We start from the raw sequence: 19,682 nt of genomic DNA on the forward strand, positions 1-19,682 counted from the left end.
CTCAAAACGTAGCATGTCAAAAAAAATGGCCAAGAAGGCAATAGTATAGTATGTCGAAAAAAGTCAAAAATTGGCCGCTCCCAAAAATGGCTGAAAACGACATAGAATAGCTTGTAGAGATGCGTCATTATATACAAAGTGGGAATAAAGGTTAAAATAGGCCAAAAAAACTCAAAACTTAGCATGTCAAAAAAAATGGCCAAGAAGGCAATAGTATAGTATGTCGAAAAAAGTCAAAAATTGGCCGCTCCCAAAAATGGCTGAAAACGACATAGAATAGCTTGTAGAGATGCGTCATTATATACAAAGTGGGAATAAGGGTTAAAATACGCCAAAAAACTCAAAACGTAGCATGTCAAAAAAAAATGGCCAAGAAGGCAATAGTATAGTATGTCGAAAAAAGTCAAAAATTGGCCGCTCCCAAAAATGGCTGAAAACGACATAGAATAGCTTGTAGAGATGCGTCATTATATACAAAGTGGGAATAAACGTCAAAATACGCCAAAAAACTCAAAACGTAGCATGTCAAAAAAAATGGCCAAGAAGGCAATAGTATAGTATGTCGAAAAAAGTCAAAAATTGGCCGCTCCCAAAAATGGCTGAAAACAACATAGAATAGCTTGTAGAGATGCGTCATTATATTCACAGTGGCAATAAGGGTCAAAAAAGGCCAAAAAACTCAAAACGTAGCATGTCAAAAAAAATGGCCAAGAAGGCAATAGTATAGTATGTCGAAAAAAGTCAAAAATTGACCGCTCCCAAAAATGGCTGAAAACGACATAGAATAGCTTGTAGAGATGCGTCATCATATACAAAGTGGGAATAAAGGTCAAAATAGGCCAAAAAACTCAAAACTTAGCATGTCAAAAAAAATGGCCAAGAAGGCAATAGTATAGTATGTCGAAAAAAGTCAAAAATTGGCCGCTCCCAAAAATGGCTGAAAACGACATAGAATAGCTTGTAGAGATGCGTCATTATATTTACAGTGGCAATAAGGGTCAAAAAAGGCCAAAAAACTCAAAACGTAGCATGTCAAAAAAAATGGCCAAGAAGGCAATAGTATAGTATGTCGAAAAAAGTCAAAAATTGACCGCTCCCAAAAATGGCTGAAAACGACATAGAATAGCTTGTAGAGATGCGTCATCATATACAAAGTGGGAATAAAGGTCAAAATAGGCCAAAAAACTCAAAACTTAGCATGTCAAAAAAAATGGCCAAGAAGGCAATAGTATAGTATGTCGAAAAAAGTCAAAAATTGGCCGCTCCCAAAAATGGCTGAAAACGACATAGAATAGCTTGTAGAGATGCGTCATTATATACAAAGTGGGAATAAGGGTTAAAATACGCCAAAAAACTCAAAACGTAGCATGTCAAAAAAAATGGCCAAGAAGGCAATAGTATAGTATGTCGAAAAAAGTCAAAAATTGACCGCTCCCAAAAATGGCTGAAAACAACATAGAATAGCTTGTAGAGATGCGTCATTATATATAAAGTGGGAATAAGGGTTAAAATACGCCAAAAAACTCAAAACGTAGCATGTCAAAAAAAATGGCCAAGAAGGCAATAGTATAGTATGTCGAAAAAAGTCAAAAATTGACCGCTCCCAAAAATGGCTGAAAACAACATAGAATAGCTTGTAGAGATGCGTCATTATATACAAAGTGGGAATAAGGGTCAAAATACGCCAAAAAACTCAAAACGTAGCATGTCAAAAAAAAATGGCCAAGAAGGCAATAGTATAGTATGTCGAAAAAAGTCAAAAATTGGCCGCTCCCAAAAATGGCTGAAAACGACATAGAATAGCTTGTAGAGATGCGTCATTATATACAAAGTGGGAATAAAGGTCAAAATAGGCCAAAAAACCCAAAACTTAGCATGTCAAAAAAAATGGCCAAGAAGGCAATAGTATAGTATGTCGAAAAAAGTCAAAAATTGGCCGCTCCCAAAAATGGCTGAAAACGACATAGAATAGCTTGTAGAGATGCGTCATTATATACAAAGTGGGAATAAGGGTCAAAAAAGGCCAAAAAACTCAAAACGTAGCATGTCAAAAAAAATGGCCAAGAAGGCAATAGTATAGTATGTCGGAAAAAAGTCAAAAATTGACGCTCCCAAAAATGGCTGAAAACGACATAGAATAGCTTGTAGAGATGCGTCATCATATACAAAGTGGGAATAAAGGTCAAAATAGGCCAAAACCTCAAAACTTAGCATGTCAAAAAAAATGGCCAAGAAGGCAATAGTATAGTATGTCGAAAAAAGTCAAAAATTGGCCGCTCCCAAAAATGGCTGAAAACGACATAGAATAGCTTGTAGAGATGCGTCATTATATACAAAGTGGGAATAAAGGTCAAAATACGCCAAAAAACTCAAAACGTAGCATGTCAAAAAAAATGGCCAAGAAGGCAATAGTATAGTATGTCGAAAAAAGTCAAAAATTGACCGCTCCCAAAAATGGCTGAAAACGACATAGAATAGCTTGTAGAGATGCGTCATTATATTCACAGTGGCAATAAGGGTCAAAAAAGGCCAAAAAACTCAAAACGTAGCATGTCAAAAAAAATGGCCAAGAAGGCAATAGTATAGTATGTCGAAAAAAGTCAAAAATTGACCGCTCCCAAAAATGGCTGAAAACGACATAGAATAGCTTGTAGAGATGCGTCATCATATACAAAGTGGGAATAAAGGTCAAAATAGGCCAAAAAACTCAAAACTTAGCATGTCAAAAAAAAAAATGGACAAGAAGGAAATAGTATAATATGTCGAAAAAAGTCAAAATTGGCCGCTCCCAAAAATGGCTGAAAACGACATAGAATAGCTTGTAGAGAGGCGTCATTATATACAAAGTGGAAATAAGGGTTAAAATACACCAAAAAACTCAAAACGTAGCATGTCAAAAAAAATGGCCAAGAAGGCAATAGTATAGTATGTCGAAAAAAGTCAAAAATTGGCCGCTCCCAAAAATGGCTGAAAACGACATAGAATAGCTTGTAGAGATGCGTCATTATATACAAAGTGGGAATAAAGGTCAAAATAGACCAAAAAACTCAAAACGTAGCATGTCAAAAAAAATGGCCAAGAAGGCAATAGTATAGTATGTCGAAAAAAGTCAAAAATTGGCCGCTCCCAAAAATGGCTGAAAACGACATAGAATAGCTTGTAGAGATGCGTCATTATATACAAAGTGGGAATAAAGGTCAAAAAAGGCCAAAAAACTCAAAACTTAGCATGTCAAAAAAAAATGGCCAAGAAGGCAATAGTATAGTATGTCGAAAAAAGTCAAAAATTGACCGCTCCCAAAAATGACTGAAAACAGCATAGAATAGCTTGTAGAGATGCTTCATAGTATCTACACTTGGAATAAAGTTCAAAGAATATCAAAAACCTCAAAACTTAGCATGTCAAAAAAATGGCCAAGAAGGCAATAGTATAGTATGTCGAAAAAGTCAAAAATTGGCCTCTCCCAAAATGGCTGAAAACGACATAGAATAGCTTGTAGAGATGCGTCATTATATACAAAGTGGGAATAATGGTCAAAATAGGCCAAAAAACTCAAAACGTAGCATGTCAAAAAAAATGGCCAAGAAGGCAATAGTATAGTATGTCGAAAAAAGTCAAAAATTGGCTGCTCCCAAAAATGGCTGAAAACGACATAGAATAGCTTGTAGAGATGCGTCATTATATACAAAGTGGGAATAAGGGTTAAAATACACCAAAAAACTCAAAACGTAGCATGTCAAAAAAAATGGCCAAGAAGGCAATAGTATAGTATGTCGAAAAAAGTCAAAAATTGGCCGCTCCCAAAAATGGCTGAAAACGACATAGAATAGCTTGTAGAGATGCGTCATTATATACAAAGTGGGAATAAGGGTTAAAATACGCCAAAAAACTCAAAACGTAGCATGTCAAAAAAAAATGGCCAAGAAGGCAATAGTATAGTATGTCGAAAAAAGTCAAAAATTGGCCGCTCCCAAAAATGGCTGAAAACGACATAGAATAGCTTGTAGAGATGCGTCATTATATACAAAGTGGGAATAAGGGTTAAAATACGCCAAAAACTCAAAACTTAGCATGTCAAAAAAATGGCCAAGAAGGCAATAGTATAGTATGTCGAAAAAGTCAAAAATTGGCCGCTCCCAAAAATGGCTGAAAACGACATAGAATAGCTTGTAGAGATGCGTCATTATATACAAAGTGGGAATAAAGGTCAAAAAAGGCCAAAAAACTCAAAACTTAGCATGTCAAAAAAAAATGGCCAAGAAGGCAATAGTATAGTATGTCGAAAAAAGTCAAAAATTGACCGCTCCCAAAAATGACTGAAAACAACATAGAATAGCTTGTAGAGATGCTTCATAGTATCTACACTTGGAATAAAGTTCAAAGAATATCAAAAACCTCAAAACTTAGCATGTCAAAAAAAAATGGCCAAGAAGGCAATAGTATAGTATGTCGAAAAAAGTCAAAAATTGGCCGCTCCCAAAAATGGCTGAAAACGACATAGAATAGCTTGTAGAGATGCGTCATTATATACAAAGTGGGAATAATGGTCAAAATAGGCCAAAAAACTCAAAACGTAGCATGTCAAAAAAAATGGCCAAGAAGGCAATAGTATAGTATGTCGAAAAAAGTCAAAAATTGGCTGCTCCCAAAAATGGCTGAAAACGACATAGAATAGCTTGTAGAGATGCGTCATGATATACAAAGTGGGAATAAAGGTCAAAATAGGCCAAAAAACCCAAAACTTAGCATGTCAAAAAAAATGGCCAAGAAGGCAATAGTATAGTATGTCGAAAAAAGTCAAAAATTGGCCGCTCCCAAAAATGGCTGAAAACGACATAGAATAGCTTGTAGAGATGCGTCATTATATACAAAGTGGGAATAAGGGTTAAAATACACCAAAAAACTCAAAACGTAGCATGTCAAAAAAAATGGCCAAGAAGGCAATAGTATAGTATGTCGAAAAAAGTCAAAAATTGGCCGCTCCCAAAAATGGCTGAAAACGACATAGAATAGCTTGTAGAGATGCGTCATTATATACAAAGTGGGAATAAAGTTCAAAGAATATCAAAAACCTCAAAACTTAGCATGTCAAAAAAAAATGGCCAAGAAGGCAATAGTATAGTATGTCGAAAAAAGTCAAAAATTGGCCGCTCCCAAAAATGGCTGAAAACGACATAGAATAGCTTGTAGAGATGCGTCATTATATACAAAGTGGGAATAATGGTCAAAATAGGCCAAAAAACTCAAAACGTAGCATGTCAAAACAATGGCCAAGAAGGCAATAGTATAGTATGTCGAAAAAAGTCAAAAATTGACCGCTCCCAAAAATGACTGAAAACAACATAGAATAGCTTGTAGAGATGCTTCATAGTATCTACACTTGGAATAAAGTTCAAAGAATATCAAAAACCTCAAAACTTAGCATGTCAAAAAAAAATGGCCAAGAAGGCAATAGTATAGTATGTCGAAAAAAGTCAAAAATTGGCCGCTCCCAAAAATGGCTGAAAACGACATAGAATAGCTTGTAGAGATGCGTCATTATATACAAAGTGGGAATAATGGTCAAAATAGGCCAAAAAACTCAAAACGTAGCATGTCAAAAAAAATGGCCAAGAAGGCAATAGTATAGTATGTCGAAAAAAGTCAAAAATTGGCTGCTCCCAAAAATGGCTGAAAACGACATAGAATAGCTTGTAGAGATGCGTCATTATATACAAAGTGGGAATAAGGGTTAAAATACACCAAAAAACTCAAAACGTAGCATGTCAAAAAAAATGGCCAAGAAGGCAATAGTATAGTATGTCGAAAAAAGTCAAAAATTGGCCGCTCCCAAAAATGGCTGAAAACGACATAGAATAGCTTGTAGAGGTGCGTCATTATATACAAAGTGGGAATAAGGGTTAAAATACGCCAAAAAACTCAAAACGTAGCATGTCAAAAAAAAATGGCCAAGAAGGCAATAGTATAGTATGTCGAAAAAAGTCAAAAATTGGCGACTCCCAAAAATGCCTAAAAACAACATAAAAAAGCTTGTAGAGATGCGTCATTATATACAAAGTGGGAATAAGGGTTAAAATACGCCAAAAACTCAAAAGCGTAGCATGTCAAAAAAATGGCCAAGAAGGCAATAGTATAGTATGTCGAAAAAGTCAAAAATTGGCCGCTCCCAAAAATGGCTGAAAACGACATAGAATAGCTTGTAGAGATGCGTCATTATATACAAAGTGGGAATAAGGGTTAAAATACGCCAAAAAACTCAAAACTTAGCATGTCAAAAAAAATGGCCAAGAAGGCAATAGTATAGTATGTCGAAAAAAGTCAAAAATTGGCCGCTCCCAAAAATGGCTGAAAACGACATAGAATAGCTTGTAGAGGTGCGTCATTATATACAAAGTGGGAATAAAGGTCAAAAAAGGCCAAAAAACTCAAAACTTAGCATGTCAAAAAAAAATGGCCAAGAAGGCAATAGTATAGTATGTCGAAAAAAGTCAAAAATTGACCGCTCCCAAAAATGACTGAAAACAACATAGAATAGCTTGTAGAGATGCTTCATAGTATCTACACTTGGAATAAAGTTCAAAGAATATCAAAAACCTCAAAACTTAGCATGTCAAAAAAAAATGGCCAAGAAGGCAATAGTATAGTATGTCGAAAAAAGTCAAAAATTGGCCGCTCCCAAAAATGGCTGAAAACGACATAGAATAGCTTGTAGAGATGCGTCATTATATACAAAGTGGGAATAATGGTCAAAATAGGCCAAAAAACTCAAAACGTAGCATGTCAAAAAAAATGGCCAAGAAGGCAATAGTATAGTATGTCGAAAAAAGTCAAAAATTGGCTGCTCCCAAAAATGGCTGAAAACGACATAGAATAGCTTGTAGAGATGCGTCATGATATACAAAGTGGGAATAAAGGTCAAAATAGGCCAAAAAACTCAAAACGTAGCATGTCAAAAAAAATGGCCAAGAAGGCAATAGTATAGTATGTCGAAAAAAGTCAAAAATTGGCCGCTCCCAAAAATGGCTGAAAACGACATAGAATAGCTTGTAGAGATGCGTCATTATATACAAAGTGGGAATAAAGTTCAAAGAATATCAAAAACCCCAAAACTTAGCATGTCAAAAAAAAATGGCCAAGAAGGCAATAGTATAGTATGTCGAAAAAAGTCAAAAATTGGCCGCTCCCAAAAATGGCTGAAAACGACATAGAATAGCTTGTAGAGATGCGTCATTATATACAAAGTGGGAATAATGGTCAAAATAGGCCAAAAAACTCAAAACGTAGCATGTCAAAACAATGGCCAAGAAGGCAATAGTATAGTATGTCGAAAAAAGTCAAAAATTGACCGCTCCGAAAAATGGCTGAAAACGACATAGAATAGCTTGTAGAGATGTGTCATTATATTCACAGTGGTAATAAGGGTCAAAAAAGGCCAAAAAACTCAAAACGTAGCATGTCAAAAAAAAATGGCCAAGAAGGCGATAGTATAGTATGTCGAAAAAAGTCAAAAATCTACAGCTCCCCAAAATGGCTGAAAACGAATTAGAATAGCTTGTAGAGATGCGTCATCATTTACAAAGTGGGAATAAAGGTCAAAAACGGCCAAAAACCTCAAAACTTAGCATGTCAAAAAAAATGGCCAAGAAGGCAATAGTATAGTATGTCGAAAAAAGTCAAAAATTGACTGCTCCGAAAAATGGCTGAAAACGACATAGAACAGCTTGTAGAGATGCGTTATTATATACAAAGTGGGAATAAAGGTCAAAATAGGCCAAAAAACTCAAAACTTAGCATGTCAAAAAAAATGGCCAAGAAGGCAATAGTATAGTATGTCGAAAAAAGTCAAAAATTGACCGCTCCGAAAAATGGCTGAAAACGACATAGAATAGCTTGTAGAGATGCGTCATCATATACAAAGTGGGAATAAAGGTCAAAGTACGCCAAAAACCTTAAAACTTAGCATGTCAAAAAAAATGGCCAAGAAGGCAATAGTATAGTATGTCGAAAAAAGTCAAAAATTTACCGCTCCCAAAAATGGCTGAAAAACGACATAGAATAGCTTGTAGAGATGCGTCATTATATACACAGTGAGAATAAAGGTCAAAATAGGCCAAACAACTCAAAACTTAGCATGTCAAAACAATGGCCAAGAAGGCAATAGTATAGTATGTCGAAAAAAGTCAAAAATTGACCACTTCCAAAAATGGCTGAAAACGACATAGAATAGCTTGTAGAGATGTGTCATTATATACAACGTGGGAATAAAGGTCAAAATAGGCCAAAAACCTCAAAACTTAGCATGTCAAAAAAATGGCCAAGAAGGCAATAGCATAGTATGTCGAAAAAAGCCAAATTTTGACCAGTCCCACAAATGGCTGAAAACGACATAGAATAGCTTGTAGAAACGTGTCATTGTATTCAAAGTGGGAATAAAGGTCAAAAAAGGCCAAAAACCTCATAATTTAAAAGCAATTTAGCAATTGAAAAAAGTGGCCAAAAAGGCAATAGTATAGTATGTGAAAGAAAGACAAATTTTGATGTCATTAAAATGGCTGAAAACTACAGTTTGTAGCATAGAGTATAGCATAGAGTGGAATTAAAAGTCAAAAATGGCACCAAATGTCATAGTTTAGCGTGCTCAAAAAAATTGCAAAAAATGCAATAGTACAGTATTTTGACCAATGTCTAATTTTTACACGTGAAACATGGCTAAAAAAAAGACATGTTATAGAACAGCATTCAAAGGGGGTACATCGGTGAAAATAAGTTTGAGAAGTTTGTATGATTTTTTTCATCAAAGTTTGAACGACATACTACACTACGACGTCTTCATCAAGTTTTTGACGATAGACAATACTATGATGATTTCATTATTTTTTTAATGAGACACTGTGACGTTTTAATCACTCTGGACAACATATTTATACTATGATGTACTTATCATTTTTTGAATGGAATACTATACTATGGCAGTTTTTGTAAATTTTTAGTATGTATGACAATAAAATCTCACACCATTTTGGACATACTACAATATGATTTCTTCATATTATTTAATGTCATTCTATACTTTGACTTTTCACAATATTCTTGTGAATTACTATCCTTATTTTTGATGATATAATACACTATCAATTTTTCACAAATTTTCATGACATACTGAACCGGGATCTTTTTCCAAATTTGTGATAACATTTCATAATATGATTTTTTCATAATATTTTTGATGATGCCATACTCTAATATGACATTTTCCTGACATTTCGGATGACATGTTTTAGAATTTCTTTAGTGTATTTCTTTTATCATATACTATTCTAATTTATAATAATATTTGTGATAAACATGCTATACTCTTACTTTTTTAAATTACATTTTTGTTTACATTCAATTATATTCATTACATTCAAATATGAATAGTTGAATGTCCAGCAAGCTACTTCAAAATATCGTTAAACTACTAATTTAACTACAAGTACCATACTTTTTCCCCAGTACTGCTGTATACTTTCTGGTATTCTATTACAGTGATTACTAGTTCAAAGGGAACAAAGAGAAATCGAAATTGGAAACACACATTTATATTCATGTTTCGAATTTTTCTGTTTAATTTTTCTGAAATGTGACCTCTTTGGGCTTTAAACAGTTCCTTAAATGTAGCCATCTGAGAAGTTTAGGGGGAGATGTCTCTTTGATGTGACCGCTAACCACCAACATTTAAGATGTGACAAGGGGCCCTGTTGTTTTGTCAGAGATTTGGTATTGTATTTCCAACCCTGTCTCCAAGAAATTACATTTGTATGTTACTTTTTAAATGATGTTTCTATCAGGTAACAAAGCACTATATTCATGTACCACAAACTAGATATTTGCTGTTTCAGGTTAGTTGTATATAAACTTAATTTCTGAGAGACAGGGCTGGTATTTGAAAAAGCCTATTGTATGTTTATTTGAAAGTCTTGATGAATCAAAGAAGGAATTATAACCAGCAGATAAATGTAGCTTAGCAGAAATATAAAGACGCATTAGAGGGAAATACAGTACAAGTGCAAGTTCCTCAAAATTGCAATTAAGTCAGGCACATGTACTTTGAATCACTGATGTCTGTCATCAATCTCATTCAAGACGTGTGCAAAAATCTGAAATAAAAAAAATGTAAAAATCCGATTTAATGCATTAAATGATGTCTGAATAAGACTTCAGCTTTGCGACAGATTGCTTCAGACTGTGTCCATCCAGCAGCTCTTACAATTGGCTTACTTCACTGTATATATTATCAGTGACAGACATGAATCATGCCAAAGAGGCCTAGCTGTAGGGCATTACCAAGCCAAGTTGACAATGAGGGTGAAATGTTTGAGTAAAGCTTACGTGAGCCCATTGGCCCCTGTGGCAGGGCCTCTCTGTGCGGGGGTTTTGAGAAGCCCCGAGGATGACAGGTGCTTTTCGTAATGCCTAACTGATGAGAGCCAATCAGTGCAGCCCATTCTGCTGGTGTGTGTCTCTTCTCCTGTTGTTGTCATGTGGCCCGCCAAAGTAAAGATGAGCTTGACTGACAGATGCATCCGGGTTCACAGTTTATTGGTTTCTACGAGAGAGACAGATATGCCAATTTAGACAGGGTAGTGACAAAAAAGTTCCCATCTAAATGGAATAATTTTACCACTGGGAATTCTCAGCTGGGAGAGGAAGGAGTGTGTGTGTGTGTGTTTTATCTTTTAACAAGGCCAGAATGACAAACACATAGGACAGTTAGGGGGCTGACAGAAACAGCAGCTTTTGATGCTTCACAGGGGATCCATGAAATAAACAATAGGCAGAGGAAGCAGGGAAATTGAATTACAACAATTGTGTGCTTCAGAGTAAAGAGTGTAGAGAGGAGGTGAGGCAGCAGCAGTGTGTTAGAGCAGGATGAAACCGATGCATCATTAGATATACTGGAGTCAGAAGCCGGGGCAACGCTCCCCTGCCTTCCCAACTGTCCTGCTTCTTTGTTTCACCCTCGTCTTTCTCCCACTTGTTAAAACTCTTTCTCCGTCTCTCCTGCACACATACAAACACACATGTTAACATAATGCAATCCTTTCATTGTAAGATATTTATATGATTTCTACAGACATACACACACCGATACACACAAACACGTGCACTGCATCTATCATGTGTTTCATATCTGAGAGCTGTAACCCGTATGAGTGCCTTCTGACTGTTCATAAAACCAAACATCAATATACGAGCAGCAGGAATGCTCCCCAGGAACCTTGAACCCTGAATCATTTTCTTATGGGGTTAATAATGAGGGGACACCGAGTCAACGACTGACATATAAAAGAATTTATTTCTCATGTGCACAAAAAGAATTGGAACAGAACAGAAACAGAACAATGATTGAGGCCACGAGGCTTTCCGTATAGATTTTCATCAGAAATCCTTTTTTATGTCCATGACACATCTCCTGTATCATCTTTACAACAGCAGAAGACCCATTCCTCCAGAGGTGCTTCTGAAAGCAAAGACTCCACGCCAATGTTTCATTTCAAGATATGTCGAGCTGCATGTAGACAGAAATAGGCAAATCCCAAGTGCAATTTGTAGAGGATAGCTTCTCTTGAAGAGCAGTCTGTTTCTCTGTTATCTGGTGCCCTCGGAAACAACAGTTAACCCTGGTACCAGATGATGTACTTGCTTGCGTGGAATTAAAGTAAACTTCATCTTGGATGCTAAAGAGTCGTATTGGTAGAGAGAGTGACGAGGGGGAGGTGAGATGGGTAATAAGTGTGGATGTGTTTCTATACATGGAGGCACAGATGACGGTAATTTGGATTAACATAATGAGCACAACATCTACTAACAGCAAACAGGACAATATCTTTGATTGTTGCCAAGGACTTCAGTTTGATCGCATCTTCATTTAAGGGGAATTTGTGGAGTGAAATGAGAGAGAAACCATTTCACACCGGAGGTCTTTTTGTACTTGTTAACTTTTATGCTGTTGTCCGTGGGGAGTACTTATTCTGAGCCCAACAACAAAAGATGATACAGAAAGCCATTTAACTCATTGCATAGTGACATAAAACATCATCATGACATTATCATGAAAACAAAGTAAAATGACAAAGACAACCTATGTGATGTTAGCATCTGAAACCTGCCATGTAGCAACAGGTTATACAGTCGTTGTGCCTTTTTCCTCAGAGCACAACATTACATTAAGACACAAATGTAATGCATGTTTTTTTCAGTCTGTATATCTACAAAGGGAGCCAGTACATTAGTATGATACTGCGATGGTGTGTGATATTATTTACAGAGAAGAATTGTCTTCACATTATTCACAAATCATTCTACAAAGCAGCAATTTGTTGCAACTGATGGAGTATTGAGTCACTGACCTTTTTCATTACAGTGTTGTTCGCCTGTTGAAAAGTCATACATGTTCAGTGTCGACTACTTATTTAAAAGATAATACTGCTTTATTTATGCATACATATACTGTAAATAAAATATTAAATATCAAACTAAGTCTTTGGCAAATGTAGTTAAAAGTACATTCACAAAATATTTTCCAAAAAAAGCAAACTGAATCAGTATTTCCTTTCAGTCCCTATGGAGAGTAAATCAAGGAGGTTGATGAACATGTGTTTGTAAAGGCAATTAATTTCGTGGAACAGAAATGAATTTACGTTGAAAAAACAGGTTTGTAAGGCAATTATTGAAGCTAATTTACAGTTGGTTCGCTCAACTGCGTTCAGCTTTCTAAACTGTGTAGGCATCTAGTGGTATGACTAAGTAGCTGAATGGACTATAACCCAGGAGAATTTGTTTGTGCAGCCATAGGGCTATGGCTTGCAAACTCCTCACACAAAAACACGCCTGTCTGCTTTGTGTTTTTAAATAGTATCAACTAAATGTTTGAAACTGGTAGGTTAATCTAACTTAATTTTAAGTGAATGTACCAAATAAATTAAATAAGCTGAGGTTATAGTGCAAAAAAAAAGGGGGAAAAAAAGAGCAAAGGACAATCATGCGTGGACACGGACATGACTGGAAAATGAGGGAAACGTGACTCTGAAGGGATCTTTGATAGCCTTTTTCTTTTACATTAAAAATAGTGACAGAAAAAAATAATTTAAAGTATTTAAAATTCTGGTGAGACCATTTTTGTAGTCACCATGTTTTTTTAATACTTTGTAAAATGATTTACATTTTTACATCTGATTGTTTGCCACAGGGAGCGCGATGTTGCCATGGGCCTGTATAGGGTCAGTAAACGTTGTAGGAAATGCTGTGTTTATCTGATAATAATGTGGGTGGGACAGGAGAAATGGGAGCAGAAGACGTAGTCAAAGCACCAGAGTAAAGCCCGCCCTACGGCATGGAGCCAGGATCTCATTAAGTGACAAAGGGGCCCCGCAACACTGGTTCAAGTCGCTGCATCATCAAGCTATTGTCATCTCCCCTGGACTTCTCTCTTTAGAGCAGAAAAATACTGCAGTTCATCACATAAAAGGAATGTGAGGATCCATGAATAAAATAACAACAACAACAACAGCAAAAAAGAAACAAAAAAATAAAAACCCACAACATTTTTTTCTTCACACTGTTTTTCTTCAATTTATATTTTATAATATATATATATTTATATAATCTCTTAAAGTCATTCTGGAAATGTTCGGGCCTTGTGAGAAAGTGAGGGCATGATGGGTGAGTTCTGAACACCCGCGGGCCCATTTGACCCAAAGTGTGTGAAGCTGAAGCTGGGCTACCGGCTTCGCCGATCCTTCCTCTACATCACATAACATCACGGGGGTTTCCTTTCCACCTGGCTTCCCTTTGACCTCAGTGTATCTCAGACGGGGACGATATGGAGGCCGAAGCCCTGGCCCTGCAGTTTGAGCTGGTCTCCATGGTAACTAGTGGCGGTCATAGGCAGTGGCAGCAGTGGGAGGTGCGGAGCCACGGGATGCGGCACTATAATAATAAGGGGAACCTGAAAGTTAACAGAAGAACGAGCCGTTGGAAACCACGAGGTCAAATGTCATGTAAGACAGAGAATATGTGAAGCTTTGATATCTTATTCTTATTATTATTATTGCTTTTGAATATGATTTTAATTTTTAAGGAGAACACCACCTAAATTAAAAAATCTGTTATTCGCTTGGCTTAGTTCAATCAATATTTGTGAACATGAGATACTTTCTCTAAAAGCCAGAAACCAGAGAAGTAAGTGTCAAACTTGTGATGTCATTGGGTTTTAAGTCTGGAGCTGATCCATAGATGATAAAGAGAAGTTTGATTTTATGGATCCACAGATATTTTTTTTTTCTTTTTTTGTACCCAGATGAGCTTTATTCTATTGTCATCTTTATGTTTTAACACAGAAAATTTACCCATACACTTTGAACATCCTCTTGGGTGCTTTCTGAATAATCTAGAATATTTATCCCAAGTTATTGTCTGGAGCATCTCTAGACTTTATACCATTTGAAATCACAAATTTGAGTTCTGCGCTCTCAAAATGAGCTCTCTAGTTTTTGGATTTGGAAGAGATTTGTCAACTTTAGTTAAATTTCAGGACTGTCTTAGATAATTGGAATAACATGTAGGAAATTTGAAAACTGACTTAGTTCCCCTTTAAAGTGTATTATTGGTGCAGTATGTTTGACAGTTTTTCTTACACAAGAGAAAGTCGCTTACTTAGTAATGCTGGATTGCTGAACCGCCACGCTTCATTGTAAGTGGTGTATTGTGGATGAGAGTATGGGTTTCCAGAAAAGTCCCCTCCTGGAGAATTAATCAATGAAACCAAACATTAGCACAGAGCTAACAAAGTGAAATGACTGACAGCTATTGTAAATTATTTTGCTGTAAAAAATGTTTTTACACCAACTTAAATTTCGGTTACATTACATGTTTTATCCTGCTACTTGTACAGCTCGTCTCCACAGACCCTTCAGGTGAATTGCATTATTAATCATCTGTTGGTCCAAAGGATTTCCCTCCATTCTTTCCCTACGTGAGTGCTTTTTCCTCTACTTTTAAGCAATGATGCCTCACTTCAAAACTCACTAATAGGTTCTCTGAAGCTCTCATTCGATCTTCGTCCTCCCTGTGCAGGTTGTGGTGGTGTAAAGGACAGGAGGCTAAGGGGATGTCAGAGAGCGATGCTGTGGGTCCACAGGTTTCCTTCTTTTACGAGACTATAAAGGCTGGATTTTATATGAAGCTGCTGAAGAATGGCCTTTGCTTTAACAGTGTTTGGGGCCAGCCACTAAATCTTAGTCACTCTCCACCAGACGAAAAAAACCCTCTGGATTAAGAAGGTAGCAGTGCTTGTATAAGTACATAAGCACTCTCAAGTGGCATTTAATCTAATAATGCATAAGTAATTTTCTTACATTCAGCCATCAGCTTTCACCTCCATGTTTATGTTAAAATGTTACGTGAGCTCACTTGTAAATACTGCATGCCTGCTTTGATTATTGGTCAGTGTGAGAGGTACATGTCTCTGAGCAATAAAAGGAATTGTGTTTTCAGTTGTTTGGAGGAGAGATCTACACATGCTGGCAGCTATAGCATCCCCACTGCTGGTCGTGTAACTCGAGCTCATCCCTGAGAGAGATAGTGATTTAAATATTTACAGGCCCTCCACGCCTCTGTGTTTTGACCCTTAACTGTTTGCTGTGAACCTGAACTGCAGGTTAAGTAGAGGGGAAAGAGATACGCTCTGCAGCCCTGGGTGTCCGGGGAGGCGAGGAGAGGAGCAAAAGCAGTGTTTATCGACGGGGCTGGTGAGAGTGCGCTGTGTGGACACGGTGAGGGTAATGAGCGCTGGGAGCTGGAGTGTAACTGAGAGGAACTGTCCTATCACACGGCCACTGATTGTGGTGATCGCCTATCGAGTTCATCTAATGTCCTCGTCCGTAGACGCTAACCACACGCTAACCGCAGTCTAACAAAGCTATAACAAGCTCGCTTCAATCGTTTGGGTCAAGAGCTTTAAGGTTTCTTCACTCTCATATAGTGAATGTGTTTTTTTGTGTGTGTTACATGTATACTGTTAAAGACATCGCAAAAAAGCACTTGTTTGGCTTTAAGTGACCTCAACAAGATCAACTGAAGGGGACTACCCACTAAAAATAAAACCTCTAAAAGTAAAATTAATGGCATCATAAAAAGGGAGTAGTGCCACCTACCAGGAACCATTCCAGCGAGTGTGGAGGTGGGGTAGCTGCCTTGTCCTGTGGGGGGGACATGAGGCGGGTAGCCAGGTAAGGTGGTGCTGGCCATGTCTCGACCTGCAGGCACACAGGAGGGAAAATCTTACAAGGACGTTTGAGCACAGAAAAGTTAAATATAAATGTGTATTTTACATTTTTACTTAATGGAAAAGCTTAAGAATATTCATATTTTTTTCATTTTGTTTTATAAATGATTTCTCCATAAATGCTACAATTATGATATTTAAAGAACAAGAAATACAATAAAATCACCAAAGTAGAGTCACATAGACACTAAGAATAACAAACAATAAGAAGCTACTGTCTGTCACAGTGAATCACACCAATTAATTTCTAACAACATGCACAGTATGAAAAATAATTTTGCTGTAGTCCAAAAAAATGGTTAAAATGCAAAAATGTTACAGCATGTTTCATAAAGTTGCATGTTGTCCATCCATTTTCTGTACTGCTTTCCAGTCTAGGGTTGCAAGGGTGAAAAGGCTCACCATGGTCATTACCTATTCAACTTACAACACAAAAAATTGCACATGTACATGGGTTTCTTTAAACACGGGTAAACACGGTAAAAAAATAGTCTATAAATTGCCTTCCCATTGTCAATAGAGCAGAGCTGTGAACATGACTCTGCAGCAGACAAGTATGCTTTTCTGTGTGTGTGTGTGTGTCTTTTTTTCTTTTTTGGTGTGTAAAATTTAACGTCACAGACAGGTTAGTGGTTAACAGTAGAGAGCAGCATGGAGGTGGTTACTTCTTTTTATTTATATCTTATATATCTTCTTTTTTAAATATCTTATATATATCTTTATATATATCTTATATATGTCTTATATCTTTATGAATATCTTACGATATTCATTCTTTCTTTCAAACACGGTGCAAACTAATTTGGATGGGTTATTGAGTGCTGCTTGGGTGGAGATGAACAGTATTTCATGGTGGCATGTCATTGCAACTCACCAGTTAAGGGGCTAAAATTGCCTGAGAAGGGGCTCAGTGCCTGAGCCGATAAGAACCTGTGCAGAGTCATTGACACAGGTGTGAATGATGATTGTAACCTTTCCCATTACATTAAAAAGCCAGATGTTAGCAGGTGTTAGTGGCTTTTTGTGCAGTGGAAAAGGGGCTATGAATACTTTTTACAAACTTATCTAATCAGAGACTACAACAGTATCAGTAACATCTGAAACATCGGCATACAAACACACTAAGCAGCTTTTAAAACTGACAGGATCGTCAGGCATGTGAGAGCTCTCCCTGCTCTACATTCAGTCCAGTAATTAACAGTGACAGTATCAGGCCTGGCTGGATCGGGGCCACACAAAACAGGGACATACAAAGTCCAAAACAGCATCAGCCTTACAGTGCATATCTACCTCTCTGCCACTCCACCCCCCTTTTTGCCTCCTCTGCCCGCCCCCCCCCCCAGACTTTGGTCCAGTCACGAGGCTGGAGCGTCCTGGAGGAGGCCTATTGTTAACCCGAGAGACGAGCAAGGGGTCAGAGCGGGAGAAAAGCAGGGTGACAGGGTGACAGAGCAGTCACTGTTAATGAGGGGCAAACAGTCAGTTTTGCGCTGGTATACAAAACAGTAGGGCCACAAAGCATGATGGGATTGATGGCTTTGCAACATCAGACCTTTAATTTGGTTTGTATTTGATAAATTAACTCAGACGTAAATCAGCTGAAGAGAGTAATATTGATTGGATTTTGATCACGTTATAGGGCCTTATGGGTAGATTTGTACCTGCTATAAAGGGCTGGCTGGCATACTGGCTGTAGCAGGGGCCCTGGGCATGGGCAGGGTAGCTGGGAGTAGAGGCATCTATAGAGAGGCTGGACTGGTGGGGCAAGATGTCGGCTAGAGCAGAGTCCCCAACAGAGGAGGGGGTGAAGGGAGCAAAGGATGCCTCATGGGGCTCTCGCTTTACACACATGGAAGGTGGATGTGATGGGTGAGAGTCTGCCAGGTGGAAAAAAAAAAAGAAAAAGAAAGATCTAGATATGATGCAACTCCACACATACTAAAGATACATTCACTTCAGTCACTCAGATGTAAAGTGGGATGGATGTATAGCTTTCTAAATGTCCACGTAACCAAAATTCCTGTGCAGATGCAAAAACAAATGTGCCGCAGACGTGCCTATAAACAATCACAACCAGGCTCCAAATCCTTGGCAGATTTGTAGTATGAATAATAGGGAGCCTAAAGGATGAGGGATTTTACAAAAAGTGCAATTGCTACTATACATTAATGCTTTGAAACCTAGGGATATTGGCTAATTTCTTTCAAAAACGTTGAAAGAATTTACAATGATGTTATGAGTTACAAGAAATTTACCTAAAACATAGCAAAAAAAAAAAAAAAGAAAATGCTAAAAAAAAAAGGAGGAAAAATATAATAAATAAACATATAGATTACATAGTTAATAATAATTGTAAAAAATAATTATTATAGATATGGTATCCTGGACATTTTCCCTTTAAAAAAAAAAAAAAAAAAATTAAATATATTTTCTCTCACTTACTTAAAATTAATTTTCAGGTCTTTTTCTTTTGCTAATTTCTTGCAACATTTGGTACATCACTTGCCAAGCGCGCACTGACTTTTAGCCTTTTTTTTAAAAGAAAAATAAACAAGTTTGCTGAGGTTTCAAAGGTTTAGTTGCAAGTGAAAGGCACCTGAATACAAGAAAACTGATGTCTTTCCAAGTTTTAAAGGGTTAACTTCCTAGCTATTACCAACTCAAGACCATACATTTCATATGACTTCTGAATAGATAAGCAGTCTTAAGCAGTTGATTTGTTCATTTACATAGCATATAATAATAATCTCATATGCACCCAGCAGTAATTCATTCAACTAAGTGGAAACATACACCAGTGAAATGTTGCAACAACACACCGCGCCTGATCAATCAAGCTCAAATGCGTAAAAAATTTCCCCAAGGTTTTGGGGAAAACAAACAACATAATCTCACGGCTGCTTTCTCACAACAAAATCACTCCCACAAATAACCAAACAATCGGCCTCGCAGACAGTTCAAAACTCCACACTTTGATCTAATTTGCCTGATGAGTCTTGGCATCTTTCATTTCACCGGCTCTGCCTCTTGAACCTATGCAATCAATGTGAGCTCTGTCTCCGGCCGCTTGCCGCAGAGCCCCGCTCTGTTCGCTGGGGCCTGTAGGGAGAGATGGCTCTTTCCCGACACCATGATAGCCTCATTAGCTGCTTCCCCCATCATTGTTATTTTACAACAGGACTGTGTGTTGCGATTCCTCATTAAGATAAGGGCTGTTCTATGGAAGGGGGATGCAACCCTGTCAGCCCCCGGACGTACTGCCAGGGAACTTAACTGACTGCTTTCCCATAGAAATCAACTGCAGGTTCTCCAAATTTCTTTGTGACAATTTAGACAGAGGTACTGCAATTACACA

At 37.3% G+C, this 19,682-nt stretch overlaps 1 protein-coding gene across 17 annotated transcripts in view; it reads right to left on the reverse strand.

Moving 5' to 3' along the window:
* Window positions 1-11,319: 11,319 nt before the first annotated feature.
* pax2a (paired box 2a) overlaps window positions 11,320-19,682 on the reverse strand; it is a 38,636-nt gene continuing 30,273 nt past the window's right edge. For 5 of the 17 annotated variants that reach the window (XM_088086584.1, XM_088086579.1, XM_088086582.1 and 2 more), the window contains 4 exons: window positions 17,989-18,204; window positions 16,197-16,298; window positions 14,698-14,784; window positions 11,320-13,971 (listed from right to left, as the gene is read on the reverse strand). In XM_088086584.1, coding sequence (XP_087942710.1) covers window positions 13,850-13,971; window positions 14,698-14,784; window positions 16,197-16,298; window positions 17,989-18,204 — 527 coding nt within the window. In that variant the 3' untranslated portion in view covers window positions 11,320-13,849. Of the gene's footprint in view, window positions 13,991-14,697; window positions 14,785-16,196; window positions 16,299-17,988; window positions 18,205-19,682 lie in introns of all 17 variants that reach the window. The other 12 variants (XM_088086587.1, XM_088086583.1, XM_088086596.1 and 9 more) reach the window with 3 other exon arrangements.

Source organism: Plectropomus leopardus, chromosome 13, assembly GCF_026936395.1.
Source record: "Plectropomus leopardus strain MGB_pleo_1.0 chromosome 13, ASM2693639v1, whole genome shotgun sequence".
Lineage (NCBI taxonomy): Eukaryota > Metazoa > Chordata > Actinopteri > Perciformes > Serranidae > Plectropomus > Plectropomus leopardus.